This window comes from Spodoptera frugiperda, chromosome 24 (genome assembly GCF_023101765.2).
Source record: "Spodoptera frugiperda isolate SF20-4 chromosome 24, AGI-APGP_CSIRO_Sfru_2.0, whole genome shotgun sequence".
Taxonomy (NCBI): domain Eukaryota; kingdom Metazoa; phylum Arthropoda; class Insecta; order Lepidoptera; family Noctuidae; genus Spodoptera; species Spodoptera frugiperda.
In genome coordinates this window covers 4167425-4184749 of record NC_064235.1, presented here as the reverse complement: position 1 = coordinate 4184749, position 17325 = coordinate 4167425, and the positions used below count along the sequence as shown (strand labels likewise).

The following is a 17325-nucleotide window of genomic DNA, read 5'->3' as shown; positions in this document are numbered from 1 at the left end:
TCTGTCGTTCTTGTGAGTGTCGAGTGCAATCGCAACTATTAATATAATATAATAAACTAGCGGACCCGACAGACGTTGTCCTGTCTACACGTTAATTTGAAAATTTTAAACTTTTTTAATAAGCTAAAACATTCTGGACCTTTTTGATGAAAATTATTATTCAAATGTTATGACAATATCTAACGTCAGTAATATTTGACACTGCGATGGTAGCGCCGTCCGTCGGATCCGACGTAAAACATTCCAAAATCAACAACTACTAATAAATTAAAAATTAATTAAAAAAATATTGTCCAGCGGACAAAATTGTGAATCTAAACCATTCTCAGATCCTCTTGAACACACACAAAAAGTTTCATCAAAATCCGTCTAGTCGTTTAAGAGGAGTTCAGTGACATACACACGTACAGAAGAATTATATATATAAAGATAATTAACAGTTGTAAAATACAAGTCATCTTATTTAAAGTCGTTTGATTTAATATATAACAACAATACAAGGATAAGTAGAAATAGCTCAGATGAAGAATCTTCTAACATGTTATGACATTCGTAAATAAGGTTACGAACTTAAATAAAGTTGTGTAACCTAGGGATTTCTAGACTACAAGCTGTTATTTGTCCAAATATAATACTTACATTAAAATGATCTTCACAACAATGTAAGCGCGATATTGAAGATACATTATATTCTCTTCGCATAACCTCACACCATTGTTTACGTATCTTCCGATCTCTTGGAACAGCAAAAAAAACTTTATCTGGTGTACTTTTTATATTGTTAGGACACATTGGTACCATGCAATATCTATAAAATGGCTTTTTTTCTTCTTCCATGATTATTACGCGTGTTGTTAACTATCAAACTCTCAATGTAAACAATAAAATGACAGGACGTGCCCTATGACGTCACGCCCAGTGTTGTCAACCCTAATTTTAGAAAATTAGTAGAATGTGAGACGAAAATCGGTAGAAGTTAGTAGATTCAAAGATTAACCCTATACTTGGCAAAGAATTTTAGGTGCTTTTTTTTAATTTTTTTTTCTTACCCTGTTTTTGACATGGGCAAGTAACTTGTAAAAAATAATAAAAAAATCCTACGTCTATAGTTATTGTAATATTGCATGTGTCTTAAAATGCACATTGCCAAGGGGTCTGATTAACAATGGAAAAAAGCGTGTGTGTCCCAGAATGCACATTGCTGTAGTACATGAAAAATAAAAATCCAAGTTCATAATAAAAATAAATGTTTGAGGAATAATATTCTTAACACTAATTATTTTAACAAGTCTTTAAGAATCACATAAGTTATATTTGAGATCACAATTTGAGTCGCAATCGCATAATTACTACTAAATCTGATAGTAACTGTTGAGATTATCACACAAAGTAAATATAATTTTACTTAGTGTGATAATCTTTTTTTTTATGTTAAATGGGCCGACGTTTGGCCGCTATCTTGCCTGATGGTAAGTGATGACGCGGCCTACGATGAAACCGTCTGCCCATAAGCAACCTATTCACTCGGGCTTTGAAGACACCCAGGTTATACCCATCAGGAAACACAGACTCCGGCAAGGAGTTCCACTCCCTAGCAGTACGCACAAGGAAGCTTGAAGCGAGGCGCTTCGTGCGAGTGGGTGGGATATCCACCATGAAACGGTGACGCCTCGCCGATTATCTTGTGGTTCGATGATATAAAGGACTAGGAGGAATCAAGTTGTGCAGAAATGTATCCGGTAAAAAACGGAAAAGCTTGCGACCTTGCGCCTGTGTTCAAGACTTTGAAGCCGGGCCTCCACAAGCGTATCATCATTGATGAGCTTCTTGGCACGCCTTTCAATGTGTTCGAGCGCATCCAGCTGGTATTTAGCCGAGCCGTCCCAAAGGTGAGAACAGTACTCCATACATGACCGAACCTGCGCTTGGTACAGGCTCAGTAGTTGTTTCGGTGTGAAGTACCGTCTCACCCTTGAGAGGATACCCAGCTTCCTACCAGCCAGATGCGCCTTCGACTCTATATAAGAGCCGAAATTTAGCGTTGGCGAGAGAGTTACACCCAGAAGCTCAAGATGATCCGATATTGGAACGGGTACATTTCGGAAAGTAGGAGCCAGTGGAAATTGACTCCGTTGGGCGGAGAATAGACACGCCTGGGTTTTGGTAGCGTTGAACTTGACCAAGTTGGTGTCACCCCAATCGGAGACCGCCTTCAAGGACGAGTTCAACCGTTCGACCATTGATTCTCTTAGAGATGGGGAGAGAGACACATACCTTTCAACAACTGTGCTGTTATCTGCATACCCAAAGATACCGGTCTTAAGCAGGTCGTTGATGTGTAGCAAAAAGAATCTAAGAAACAGTTACGATCTTCAACTAAACATTGATTCCTCAGGATACTAACTAACGTTTCAGCGTAGTATTTCTAATCATGGCCGCAGACGTGACTCCGACATAAGCTCAGGGTCTCCATCCTTACCATCTTCAATAGAAAATCTGCATTTATTGTCAGATGAAGAGAATGAATTCTGTGAAGTTTTTACAACGTTAGAGTCTCCGTCTAGACCAATAACTTTGAATCAGAAAACCACCCATGTTCATCAACCAGCCATCCCATCTCCACAACAATGCAGATTTTCTAATGAAGATGGTAAGGATGGAGTCCCTGAGCTTGTGTCGGAGTCACGTCTGCGGCCATGATTAGAAATACTACGATGAAACGTTAGTTCGTCTCCTGAGGAATCAATGTTCTCTGCGCCAGATCCTGCTCTTGCTTTGGGGACTAACGCTAGTATTTTTTGTCCTCTGATCTTGTACGGAAAATAAAAATTTTACTATGGACTTTCATTATTATGAATTACATACAATAAGCCTATTGCAGCCCGCTACTGAACGTAAGCCTCCTCCATTTACAATTATAAGTACCTACTAAGTGATCTGGCAATGTGCATTTGAATGCACACAGAATAGGGAAGGTAGAAATGCAAGCAAGCTGGCAATGTGCATTTGCAGACACATCAAGAAATAAACAAATATTACGATATCAAATTACGCCCATCGTTACGAAATATTAGCAATCATCCAAGCAAACACATTCAAGAGTAGATTAACATTATAAAACGTAAGTTTAAGCGATTATAAATAAGTATTATAATCGATTTTTACCATGTTAGTCATCGACGTGTGCGCACGCGCCGCTATTTTGAGGCCGACTGACAACCAGTGTTGTCAAATAACACTGACACTCTTTTTTATGACATTTTAGGACATTTATCTATACAGTGGTAGTAAAATAAAACATAAATACTGCTGTGTCTGGTCGCTATATTTTTTTTAAATGTGTGCATTACAGTGCACATGGTCAAGTATAGGGTTAATATGATGATTATTGTTTAAGCTTAAGCATATCCTTAGGTATTAAAAAGTTTTGAATGATTACTACACCAAATTCCACTCAATATTATGATGTAATGCTAACAAATAGCTCAAATGCTACAAATTATATACAAAGTTCATAGAAAATATAGTTTTTGACGTTTCGAAAAAAGTATTGAATTTGACTAGTAGGAAACATGCCTATTAATCCTAAATTAGGCACTTTTGAAACGTCAAATTGAATTGTCCGTCAGTGAAGCTAGGCGCTCGTTCCAAAGTGTTGCTTCGAATGGAGAAGAACGAGCAAGAAACCATCGTTACTCTTACTTTAAAAGGCGACGAAGAAACGGATGTCGACTGCTTAAGTAAATTGATATTAGTTTGAACGGCTTTACTCCTGAACTTATTACTTATATGTACTTGAATACTTTTATTTTTCGTCTTCTGTGCATCTTGTGAAATATTTTCTTGCAAAACTAAAAAAAAGAGAAGTATTGTACTTAATAAGAACAATCTATTAAGACATTTTATAAACTACTAATTAATAATCTATATATTAATACGCGATGCAAAAACTTTGGAACCCTTTTTAGGGTTCCGTAGTCAAATGGCAAAAAACGGAACCCTTATAGATTCGTCATGTCTGTCTGTCCGTCCGTCCGTCCGTCCGTATGTCACAGCCATTTATTTCCGAAAATGTTGGGCCTACATAGTTGGAACTCTGTAGGTTGATGTATTTTGGTAACCGCTATTAGGCGTTGTCCTAATAGAACGCGAATGCGCGATCATCGTAAGTTCGCGCGAATTTTACTCGTACGAACGCGCGATCAAACATATTGAACTCTATAATAGGTGTCCTAAATGACAATCGCACGACGCGGTCGCGCGACTCAAATGTTTGAAACTATTCGCGCGAACTTAGTTCGTACGAACGCGCGATCAAACATATTGAATTTGAATAGGTGTCCTAATTGAAATTCGTGCGAAAACATCGGAGTGGTACCGCGCCCGCGCCCCTCTCGCCCCAGCCATCCGTCGTCAAATCGCGCGAGCAAGATTCGCGTAATCGCTTATTCGCGTTCTATTAGGACACCCAGTTTTTGACGTCGCGCGGACACGCGATGGTCGCATCGCTCGCATCGCGCATTCGCGTTCTATTAGGACAACGCCTTTGAATTTTGAATAAAAATTAATAAATTTAAAAATTAAAGGGGGGCACTCAATACATGGAACTGATTCAAAAAAAAATTTTTTCATCTAACATATCCGTGATGGGTGTCTATGGATAGGTCTTTAAAAAAGACATTAAGGTTCCTAAAACTATTTTTCGTCAAAATCAACCGTTTGAAAGTTAGACGCTTCCAAAGTGGAAAAATGAGTGTCCCCCCCCTCTAACTTTTAAAATAAGAGAGTGAGAAAACTAAAAAAAATATATGCTGTAGATTTCAATAGAAACTAACAACGAAAACAACGAACCAGATGTCATTATTAGTTTTTAGGAAATAAAACATTTTCAAAAACCGCAAATATAACTTTGTTCTTCATACAAACACTATGTAAAACCAAGTTATAAAATAACTTTGATATTATGTCATCTACTTGCTGTTACGGAACCCTTCATGGGCGAGTCCACCACCTGCATAGTGTCACTTTACGGCTTTTATTAGCTTGTGAAAATGTGAGTTGACTTGCTCCTTCATCTACTGATTCAGGTTTAAATACTCTGTAATTACAATTTTCCAGTAAAGGGATGGCATCTCTAAACCCCCTATCCAAAACAAAAATATCATTTTCCTTAAAAAGTCTCCGGAACTGTCCATTTTCATTTGCAAACAAACTAGTCATTATGTCAGCATCAGTTTGGGTGGCAGCATAGGGCCCTACAGCATCAATGATGTGACCATCACAAGACACTATCATAAATGGTTTTATCAAATTGTCATATTTGTGCAAACTATATGTCTTTTTTTGAAACATATAGTTTGTACTTTTCTGCAAGTATATATAAGTCCCATCAAAAATTGCAATTGCAGGCCTATCTCCAGTTATAGGCTCTTCAGGACCACCCAATAATGCTTGCGGAACTCTCAAGTTTCTGTTGGCTATTTCATTATGATTTATATGGTTTACACCAATATTATTGGGTACAAAATCCTCATTTAGACACAACCTAACTTTTTTCATAATTAGTTCCAATGTGGTCCTGGGTATATTAAAAAGAGTTGACAAGCTTCTATTACTATCACCTGTTCTAAGTTTTATCAAATAAATTGCTAAAGCACGTTTAGGTTGTTTAACATTTAGACGAGGTAAAAGGTTAAATAAGATTAAAAACTGTGGTACTGTAAGACCAGTCCAATAATGGCACGAATGATTCGGCATTTCTGACACATTTTCAAAATTCAAAAAATTCTCTTTTGATTTCAAAAGATTAATTATGTCTTCTATATGAAGAGCACTAAATGCATTATTTGTCCTATTTATTTGAGGCAATAAATGCCACTGATCACTATACAAATGTGTTTCACACACTACAGCTGAAGGAACATAGAAATTATGATCCTGCAATAATATCCTTATAACCACTCTAACGTCCATGGATACTATAGTATCCAAAGTGACGAGTTCTGTTTAACTCCCTCTAGTTTAAAATACGGTCTTGTTTGGTGAGTTTTGACTGATTATCTATACAGCTGAATAAATTGTTCGACGAAAAAATAAGACATGGCGTTGTAATATGCTTTGACAAACAAAATATAAATTTTTAAAGTTAGTTGACTCGTTTTTGAAGTGTTTTTGTTAGTTCCAACAATTATGTCGTAAATACTACAGTTTTGTTTAATTTATCTTGCAAGTGTTATACATCAAAATAAACTAGAAGATTTGTGCTTTACGATGATGTACAAATATCACAGTTTTAGCTGATAAATCTAGTCTAATTTTAACTTCAAACGATTGTTGTTTCGAAAAAAATGGCCGGTCTGGTGTTGGCCATTTTAGTTTTGTTTATACATATTTTACATACTTTGCATTACAATAGTATATAAAATATCGAAATACATTTCGTAATAAGCAAAATAATACATTTTTCAAAGAGAAATATACTAAATTCATTGAAGATTCCATAATAATGTCAATGTGTTCCTCAGGTTTTTTGATGTGTAAAATTACGAGTAGTGTTTTCTTTCGATTTAATTACAATACTTAGAGTTAACCGAATATAATCATATATACATCAAAAGAAAGGGTAATGAGTCTAGTTTGTTGTAAAAATATTTTATTGATAAAATATGCAATAGTTGTGCCGTATATTCTAAAAAGGTAGAAATAATTCTGTTTTTTTCCTGTGTTTCATGTTTAACCCGTTTTATTGTATTTTAAAGATTAACTAAAGATTTTAAAATATCGTTAAGATTGATCAGTATTCTTCAATCTTTTTTTGGTATTCTTTTCTTTATTCTAGGCATTACGGTTCAGTAGCTATATAGGTTTTTTGTTACGACGAACTTGCGAGTCGCGCGCGGTTCGGATGCTGGACGTTAGAGTGGTTAAGGAATCGTGGGACCAAATGTAATAATCTGTTTCTGCATTGTTGAAATAAACAGTGTGTAGATGATATAACAGCTCGCTTGTAATTACGTAATAATACAGTATTAGTTTCTTTGAAGTGGCCCACTTTGAAAAGGTGGTAATGGCGGCTGAGGTGGGCTAACCTCTTGAACATCAGGTGGAGCTGCTGCATTGTTATTTGAAGCCAAATCCTGCATGTTATCTGAAGCCAATTCCTGCATATCATGTGTTGAGTCAACAACTGCCTGTCTATTCGCTCGTATCCAACACATATGACAAACATAATTGTTTCTTGAGGGCTGAAAAAAAATGTACAGTTAGAACAAAAGCTTACATTTTCATATTTTAATTTATTGCATAATCAGGGTTATATTACAACACACCTACTTTAAAGAAGTATATTATGTGTTAAAAACAGAAAATATAATTATAAAGATAGATACTATAATCACACATGCCTACTGTTTAATAAAACTAGATAAACTAATAAAATCCTTACCACGTAATAAGTGTTTTGTGATATTAGAACAGCCAGCAATGGACACTCCATATTGACATTATGATATTGTTTTATTCTTCTGACAGATTTTCCACAACCAACGCAAACCATTGTATGTCCCAGTAGTCTCTCGTGTTCACCAGCTTCAGTATCCAATAATAAGAAGCATGGTTGACAAATTAATGCATCCAGAGGCAACTGAAAAAAAATACACTTGTTAAAAATGCATATCATAAAAATGCAAATCATAAAAATGCAAATCATAAAAAATACAAAATAGAAACACATAAGATTTTTCTATTTCGATTTCATACCTGGGTTTGAGCATTAGATAACCAACACGAAAGTCTTGATTGGTGGCGTGCAGAAAGCGAGGAAACGAGATGCCTCTGCAGCCTTTGTATGGCTATTCCGCAGTTGACGCACTTCATATTGATTCCAAAACGCAAAGCAAATCCGAGTCCAGTATTAATAGCAAAGTAATCGAGTGGTAGAAGGTATCAGTCCGTGGTAATGAGCGGTGGTCAAAAATATAAGAAAACAATCATAGAAACACAAACACAGTTTGTAAATAACGTCAGAAAGCACAGTGCACGACTGCCTACTAGACATAGACAAAAACTCTGTCAAAATGTCAAACTAGTCAGCGCGTTCCATTTTACGTATTTTTATTGCATGAATAAATATAAAAGCACCAATATATTATTTACTTTATTTATGTGTACTCTATTAAAATGCAACAAAAACTAATAAAGACAGTTTCTTTTGAATAAAATGTGTCTAATAAGAGCATTTCTCGACCAAATCAAATATTTTGTACAAGTTGTAAACGTAGTGAGGAACGTTGTTTATTATTTTTTACTTTCTCTATGGACCATTATGGCGGAACTTAAGAAACGGTACCATTGAATTCACTTGCATTACCTATTATTTTCAAATAAGAACTGACAAGTCCAGAGAGGCTGAAAACTAAGTATTAATTTTGTTTTCTATTTCTATTTTACAATATATTTACTATGTCCGTGTATATGGAATGTACTTTTTTGTCCATGTCCTTTCTAGAAATAAGTCTGCTATTTGACATCAAAAACTTATGACGTCATAATAGAGTGTTTCATACAAAGTTCATAGAAAATATAGTTTTTGACGTTTCGAAAAAAGTATTGAATTTGACTAGTAGGAAACATGCCTATTAATCCTAAATTAGGCACTTTTGAAACGTCAAATTGAATTGTCCGTCAGTGAAGCTAGGCGCTCGTTCCAAAGTGTTGCTTCGAATGGAGAAGAACGAGCAAGAAACCATCGTTACTCTTACTTTAAACGGCGATGAAGAAGCGGATGTCGACTGCTTAACTAAATTGATATTAGTTTGAACGGCTTTACTCCTGAACTTATTACTTATATGTACTTGAATACTTTTATTTTTCGTCTTCTGTGTATCTTGTGAAATATTTTCTTGCAAAACTAAAAAAAAGATAAATATTGTACTTAATAAGACATTTTATAAACTACTAATAATAATTAATAATCTATATATTAATACGTGATGCAAAAACTTTGGACCTCTTTTTACGAAATTTGCGCGGACGTAGGAGCATAAAATTTGGTACACTTTTAGTTTATGTGTAGGAGAAGTGCAGAACATTAAATCAATAAATAAAACATTACACACACTGCATAGTATCTGATCGTATTTGACAAAACGTCAAAATCGACAGGCATTGCGATGATATTCTCACGTCTCATATGAATAGAGTTTTTCTGTTCATGATGCGCCGGAATAATAATATTAATTTGAATTTTACAAAACTAATAGCAATTCGTTAAATAAAAATTATCCTTGAACGTATGTTAAGTGGTATTGTAAATTAAATCGTATATGGTCGAATTTCGACCACTAGGCTAGTGATTTAAAATATTCATTTTGACTTAAGGGTGGTAATATTGCTTTACCCTTGTGACAACGTGAAGTGAATGCAGTTCGGTCGCCTAAAGTCACCTCAGATTCAAAATGTTTCGCATTGCAAATCCTGCACTTTAAATTCATTCAAATAATCATAACTTAAAAAAACATTTGTAATGACATTTAGAGCACATTTAACCTTTTGACCGCCAGAGCATAAACGCTTCGCCGTGCCCTCCACGCCAAGACACAAATTCAACGAAATAACCTTGAAAATATTAGGGATTCCAAAATGTTATCGATAAACCAAAGTGAGTAATAATTTTCGTCTGAATTTTTTTTTAATAAACTGCTTATAACATAAAAAGAATATTTATTTAACCTAATCTCCCACTGTAATAAACTTAAGACCACATTAATAGCAACTATCAATGAAATATCAACCTTTTGAGACACAAAAATACATATAAAATTGCAGCAAGTTACAGCACTATTATCTATCAGTTACGCGCCATTGGCATGTATACATGCCAATGGCGCGGGCAACTATCCATTTTTTTTTAATCTCTCGTTTATGATTAGGGATGTAGTTAGCTGAATAATGTAACTTATCGAGTTCATTTATGTATTAGGTAATCAAATTTGAAAACTGCTAAATAGGTATCTATAATATCTATATAGGTATATAAAAAATCTGTAGATTTTAGTGATATTATTTATACACTTTCATATTCTTAAAATAGTTGCCTTGTATTTGTAAAATGTCACATGAAACTTAAAAATATAAAAAATCAACAATCGTATTTATTTATTATGCTCATTAACAGCCTTGTAATTGAAAAAGGTTACGTGAAACTTAAAAATATATAAAAATCAACAATTGTACCTATAAAACATTATGCTCACTAACAGTCTTGGAATTGTAAAATTTAAAACTAAATTGTATATTATCTATAATTATTATCAATAACAAAAATTTCTGATGTTGATAGTAACCTACAAAAATATTTTATAATTATCTAGAATGCGCAATAGTTCTTCTGTACTATAAACCTCTTCACTCGCCATTTTTGCAATTAAAATGTAGGTACTAGATAAAATATTTTTTGCAACTTCCCCGCATTTAAAAACACGGCACGCGCTTACGACGTCACGAGTTTACCTTTTTTCTCAGAGACTAAGGTTATATATATACTTTTTAATAGTTATTACAAAAAATAAGCGAGTCATTTAGCTCAAGTTTTAATATTACTTGAATTACACTACATCACTAGTAGGCATGTATACATGCCATTGGCGCGAGAGAACATGCTTTTTTAGCCGATATTTAAGTTGTTTTTATCAATCAAATATTAGAATAACTATATTGCAATTTTGTTCACTGTGTACAATTATGTAATAACTGGGTATTCAGTTCTTAAGATACATCAATAAAACACGTGAAAGTAATGATTTAATGTGTTTATTTTGTTTTTCTCTGTGATCTGTTTCTTGGCATCTATAGATGTCGGTGGCGCACAGGGCACGCTTGCGCATGACATCTATACATGCCATTGGCGTTCAAAAGGTTAAATGCATCTCTTTTGCAACTATCATAATTACTGTGCAACTATCATTTCTTTTGTTATTATCATAATTTTTCTGTAAATAAGACCTGTTACAATGTTTTAAAAAATATGTAATTGTATTTGTGAACGAGTCATTGGAGTGTCATAACAATAAATATATAAATCTCTCAAAATTATATTACCATCTAATACTACTGATGTGGAATTATTCCTACCTCTTAGATAAATATTCCTTCTTATTTGTCTCTCAGTCCGACCCGTTAATGTTCTATGTCGAGGCATAATTAAAGTTGTTTGATTATATTACTAAAATCAAGAAGAGAAAAAGTTTATACCTGTATGAAGATTTCTTAATTCTGATAATTCATACACAAAATCACTTATTTATCCTAAAGTATATGTGTAAGCTAATCATATTTATGGAAACATATAAAATGTTCACATAATTTTAGTTATTACTCATTCTGACAATTTTTAATAAATTAATACTTTTCTAAAAATAAGATTTAAATAGTTACTAATAATTGTCTATGGTTTATGTTTATTTATACTTTTTTTTTAATGATTATTGTGTTGGTAGCACTGTGGTGTGGCGCCAAATTTGGAGCGTTACAAAAACATAATTATTTTATATAATTGTAACGTTAATATAGTAAAGCGAGTTCAATCCAAAATCTATGTTTAATTTTCATATGCAATCACTGAAATCGTAAACTACAATAATTGCTTTAAACCAGTAATAGCAAAATAAAATGTACCTGAATGTTGATAATGCAGATTGCTGCTACAGAACTTTCAGTATGCATATAATGATAGTCCTTGAAAGTTGATAAATGTATCTTAGTGCTACACAACTCACATAAATTAAGCGCTCAGTATTTCACATAGTATTCGTCAAATAAAACTTTAATTAACTTTAACCATTCAATAAAACCACAGGAAACAAACTTTTCAACTATGTCTATAATAAACAAATGAAACAATTTGACCACAGAGTATGTATGCCTGTGTCATATACATGCTGGTTAGTATAATGTTTTATTATTATCTGATTTAATGTATTTTATTGCATTACTAGCTGTGCCCGCGACTTCGTTCGCGTGATTGTCGAGAACAAAAAAACGTCGTTTAGTTAGGAGTATATCACCTTTTTGATGATTTAGATAAGAGTGAACAGCTGACAGCCGTACTTGGCGTTCCTCGATGCTCTTTTGAGACCGCAAAGTCGCGGTCCGTGTTCTTTGTGAACTTAAACGTGACTCCCTTTCGGTGAACGTTTCAGATTCACGTAAAAGAGCGATGTACTCTCGGTTAGCAGATAACCGTGCTTCACGATCTTCATCCGATTCCTGAGACCTACTAAGTCTCATCCTTTTCGCATTTCGGCTACACAGCGAAAGGTTAGTTTTTTTTCTTTGAGGCATTTTCAAGGAAAATTAAAGCAATAAACAAAACCAACAACACTTATGACTGAATAGCCTACAAACTTAAAAGAACGGTGCGTCGAAAAGTCTATTACGACAACGTATCGTCTGTTGGTGGTTGTGATTCAACGAATTGACAACACTAACTTACTGTAAAACGATTGGCACTATTGGATACCAACTACCACAGAACACATATACTAAGCCATGCCAACTACGAACTAAATAAAATTCAATATTTACTTCTTACTTCAAACCAATTACTAAACGAAACCATAATAATTTTCCAAGCAACCAAAGAACTTTAACGACAAACTTAAGCTAACCTAACCTAACGAAACCAATTTGTCTATACCTTGTGCGCTGTAATAAACATGGTGCGGCTGACAGATGCCTGTATGACGTTGACGTCTCTCTTTAGGGATGGACATTAGAAAAATCTTTTTTTATCGCTATCGATACTCGCAGCATACATTTAATTCTCTTTAATTTTTTAATTAAATGTGTGTGTTATTTAGTTGTGCAGTGTAACTACGTGTATATACTTGTCAAAATAAATATTTTATGACCGAGCCCTGAGGTGTTTCAGAGTTTCAGTTTTACAGAACCGTGAAGAATATAAGTATATATTAGTTTGTATATGTTACTAAAACGTATGTTAAGTGGTATTGTAAATTAAATCGTATATGGTCGAATTTCGACCACTAGGCGACCACTAGTATACATAATCATATACCTGAACTTCCACATGAAGCCTCTCCAAGTTCCAAGTGTTTTAAATCAACATTTTTTCTCTCATTTATTTCCTTTTCACATTCTTCAATTAACAATTTTCTTTCCTTTTTGAAGGCAAATTTTCGTTTAGTTGTTATATCAAATGTTCGCTTTCCTCTATCAGTTTGACATGTAAATTTTGTAGGAAGGCACCCTGGTTTCATGCGAATTTGTGACACAGATCCCATTATATGATACTCCATGTAATTTTCCATAACATTTGGCAACTGGAGTAAAAAGAAACTTGTTATTATACCTAAAATGAAGATTATTTCTATCCTTAGTTCAACCATGATAAGTGTGGTTTTATTAAGATATAAAAATGTTACACGGAATTTTACTTTCATAGAGTAAGGGCCACTGATACCCCGGCCCGGGCGAAAATATTGTGACGCCCACTTGAGGGAAGCAATATCAAGTGTTAGTTTTTTGCTGATCCCAAGTAAAATTATATTAAGAATTTCATCTTTCCTTATGCACAGAGCGTAGAGCACAGTTCTGAGGGTTTGCACCAGGAGAGGCAAGAGACTCCAACTTCAGACCTTGGCGCCCCCCAGAATTTGTCGCCCTGGGCCACTATTACCTTAAATTAATGCTGTTAATCTATATGTATAAAAGTTGGCAAATTGAAGATTTGTTGATAGACAAAACCTAACCTCAAAACATTAGTTATTTATTCATTTGAATCTTCGCACAAGGACTTTATTAGTTAGTCAACAGTTTATAAAATTAAGTAAATACTTACATCAAAGTGATCTTCACAGAAGTAAAGCTGAGTTGTGGGCAAAATTCCCGTTAAATCACGCCTTGCAAGTTTAAGCCATTTATCTCGTATTTCTTTTTTATACGGCATGAACACAAATAACTTGTCAGGAGTTTTAATTGATGTGTTAGTACACATAGGAACTGCGCAACACCTATACGATTTCGTATTCATATTTTCAACACGTAAATCAACCAAATTATTGAAAATTTGAAGAGCATCTAATGTTTACACTTTGTTTACTCTAACGTGACGTCACGATCGACGCCATGACGCTTTGGAGCATAGATTATACACTTATACACTTTGGAGCGTTTTGGTGGGAATTTTAAATGTATTTTTTCACTAAAAATCTTGTTCTTTTTCCGAAATATGATTTTCTTTACAATTAGGTACTATATATTTTCGGATATAATAAAATAGTTTTTCAAAATATGTCATCATGCCTATTTCAACGTGGGAGAGCCGTATTAAACTTCGGTTGACGAAATAGAACTGGCTCGATTGGGATCAAAGTCAAAATCAAAGCATTTATTTCAATTAATCCTAAATTAGGCACTTTTGAAACGTCAAATTGAATTAACATTGGAACTTAAGATGGGATATTTACCATGTTTATTTATGTCTATGAGTTTTCGATATTTCGGCACTGTTGCAAGCGCCATGATCACGGACACGGATGAACTGTCTATCCCGTCTTAAGTTCTAATATTAGTATTAGTGACCATGTCTGTTTAAAAACTTATATCAAATTGGATAGGCATATGTTTGTCATCTGTGTTTCCTGATGGGTATAACCTGGGTGTCTTCAAAGCCCGAGTGAATAGGTTGCTTATGGGCAGACGTGCTCCATCGTAGGCCGCATCATCACTTACCATCAGGCGAGATAGCGGCCAAACGTCGGCCCATTTAACATAAAAAAAGTTTCCTACTAGTCAAATTCAATACTTTTTTCGAAACGTCAAAAACGATATTTTCTATGAACTTTGTATGAAATACTCTATTATGACGTCATAAGTTTTTGACGTCAAATAGCAGACTTATTTTTAGAAATTTAGCTAGAAAATATCGAAAATTAAGTAGATCATCAAATTGATGAATGAGAGTGTGATTATTTTTGAATACATATTTTATTGTATTGAAAAGTAGTAATAATTATTTTTTGACCAAGGATACTACCCAATTCTTAAGCATACCGAGCATTGGACGCCCGGAAACCTGGGGCCTTAGTCTAGATCAGTGCAAGAGGGACGGAGCTATGTAGGTTGTATAGCTCTGTCCCTCTCGCACTGCTCAGTGATCGACCATTCTGACACAATTGTAATAGCAGACTAAGGCCCCTGGCGACGCAAGCGTTGTTTCACGCCGGTGTACTGTGAGTCAGTAGTATTACTTAATTTACTCCGGTCGAGCCGACACAGCAGTGCCGAAGCATGGCTCTCCCACACATCTACACGGTTTGTGTATGTAGCACCGTTTTTGCGCCGACCCGAGAATCGAATCTAACACCTGCGCAGCCGCCGGCGAACGAGTCTAACGAGCCAACATCGTCGCGCGCGCCGGATAGTGCGTGCGATTCCAGACAGAGGGCGCGATGGGCGCGATTCTCGAATCGCCAGTAGCAGCGCGACAATCGCCGCGTCGTGTGTTGCGGAATGCTGCTCATGAATATGAGCCTCTAGCATGGCTTGAAACTAGTCGAGTTCCTCGTCAAAACAGTACGTGAGTAAGCCGATAACATAATAATTATACACGATATGTAGGTATTTAATTCTTACCTGGACATATTGTTTCGTTTCAATTTCAGTACTGCACTTCGGACATCGTATTTTATCCGCACTCGCCTCATGTTTTTCTTCAGACTGGAACAAATAAATAAAATTATTAAATCTTGGATGCATTGCGACTTGCACGCGTATTCACAAACGTTACTCTGCGGTCTCACAGTGCGCGCGAGAGCACAGAACGGATCACCTGATGGTAAGCAACATAGGCGTAGCCAGGTTTTAGTTTCGGGAAGGGTTCAAGAAAGTCGACCCATGAAATGAGTTACAAAAAAAACACTTTATATATTTATTTACTTTATATATAATATGTAATTAACAGATTCATAGGTAGTCATATATAGAGACCTTTGCCAAACAGGAGATGTACTATGCTAACTAGAAAAATAACGCTCTGTAATGTCTAGGTACGCATTTTTATGGTTAGCAACAACCCTTAAATTCCTAACTCCCAAAAGGCCGGCAACGCACTTGTAACGCCTCTGGTGTTTCTAGTGTCCATGGGCGGCGACGATTGCTTACCATCAGGTGATACGTCTGCTCGTTTACCCGGCGTGTTTCATAAAAAAAAAAGCAATCGCCGCCCTTCATGGACACTTGAGACACCAGTGGCGTTACCCTTTTGGGGGTTAGGAATTCAAGGGTTGTTGGGGAATCGGGGATTGGGAAGAGTGAAAAGGGAGGTATTAGGGGGGGGACATATCTTACACCATGTAAGACAAAATATAAATATGCATGCTTCTGATAGATTTCGATATTTATTCATTTACTAGCTTCCGCCCGCGACCCCGTCCGCGCGGTGTCGGTCTTCGCGTGGAAGTTTATTTCTCCATTTTGAGTAACTCTGTCAATGACATCTTATAAATATCTATTGGACCCAAATATGGCGTTGCCCATAATAATTAAGGAGATACCTCTATTGAGCTACTGCTGTTGAGCAGAATAAAACTGAAAATTAAAGATTTTTTTACTACGTCTTTTTCCAGGATAAAAAGTAACCTATTTTATGCCCAGGATAATAAGATATCAGCCATCACTGCTTTATTAGGAGGTAAAGCCTGTAAGTAACCACTATCTTGTACTATCATTACATCAGTAGCCCTCCTTTTATCTCAAAACTCCCAGAAAGCTTTCCAGGTAACCCCCTTTTTATGTACCAAATGACTGACCTACCAGTGTTATTTTGAAATTTTAAATAAATAATATTACGTTTGTGGACTTTTATTCTTTATTCATCCATAAATTAGTAAATTTTTTGCATCCAATCCCGATTTCTGTGTGATTTCTGGCAATGTGTTGACCAACATCATCTTTATACAGCACACCGTGGAAATAATAAAACTACTCATTATTAGTTAAATTTTTTATTATAATATAATAATAAACTAATGTCGCCTGTGCAGGTACTCATAATCCTTCAAAACCACTTGATTCTATACATTTTTTTTTTTACAGAGTAAGTACCTAAAAATTGTAATAGAATCTAACTTTTAATTATTTCTCCCTGTAAATAAATGTAAGTAAATAAGGCCACAAACTATAAGTTAGTTTCTTGTAAAGATTGTACTTCCAGTGTCACAACACTAGCAGTTTTTCTTGCTTTATAATTAGTGCTCTTGTTGTTTGTTGAAACATCAATTTAAAAGGAGAGCAAATAAATATAAT

The 17325-nt window shown here is 35.0% G+C and overlaps 2 protein-coding genes across 19 annotated transcripts in view; one reads left to right on the top strand and one right to left on the bottom strand.

Moving 5' to 3' along the window:
• The window catches only part of LOC118278943 (uncharacterized), a 71898-nt gene that overhangs the window by 3336 nt on the left and 51237 nt on the right, over positions 1 to 17325 (bottom strand). For 15 of the 18 annotated variants that reach the window (XM_050703571.1, XM_050703581.1, XM_050703572.1 and 12 more), the window contains 3 exons: positions 15655 to 15738; positions 7445 to 7642; positions 7089 to 7244 (listed from right to left, as the gene is read on the bottom strand). In XM_050703571.1, the coding sequence (XP_050559528.1) occupies positions 7089 to 7244; positions 7445 to 7642; positions 15655 to 15738 (438 nt within the window). Of the gene's footprint in view, positions 1 to 7088; positions 7245 to 7444; positions 7643 to 7758; positions 7870 to 8759; positions 8909 to 13075; positions 13341 to 13858; positions 14975 to 15654; positions 15739 to 17325 lie in introns of those variants that run through there. The other 3 variants (XM_050703573.1, XM_050703579.1, XM_050703582.1) reach the window with 3 other exon arrangements.
• Positions 1 to 17325, top strand: part of LOC118278870 (gastrula zinc finger protein XlCGF26.1-like) — a 206449-nt gene that overhangs the window by 155304 nt on the left and 33820 nt on the right. The window lies entirely within an intron of this gene.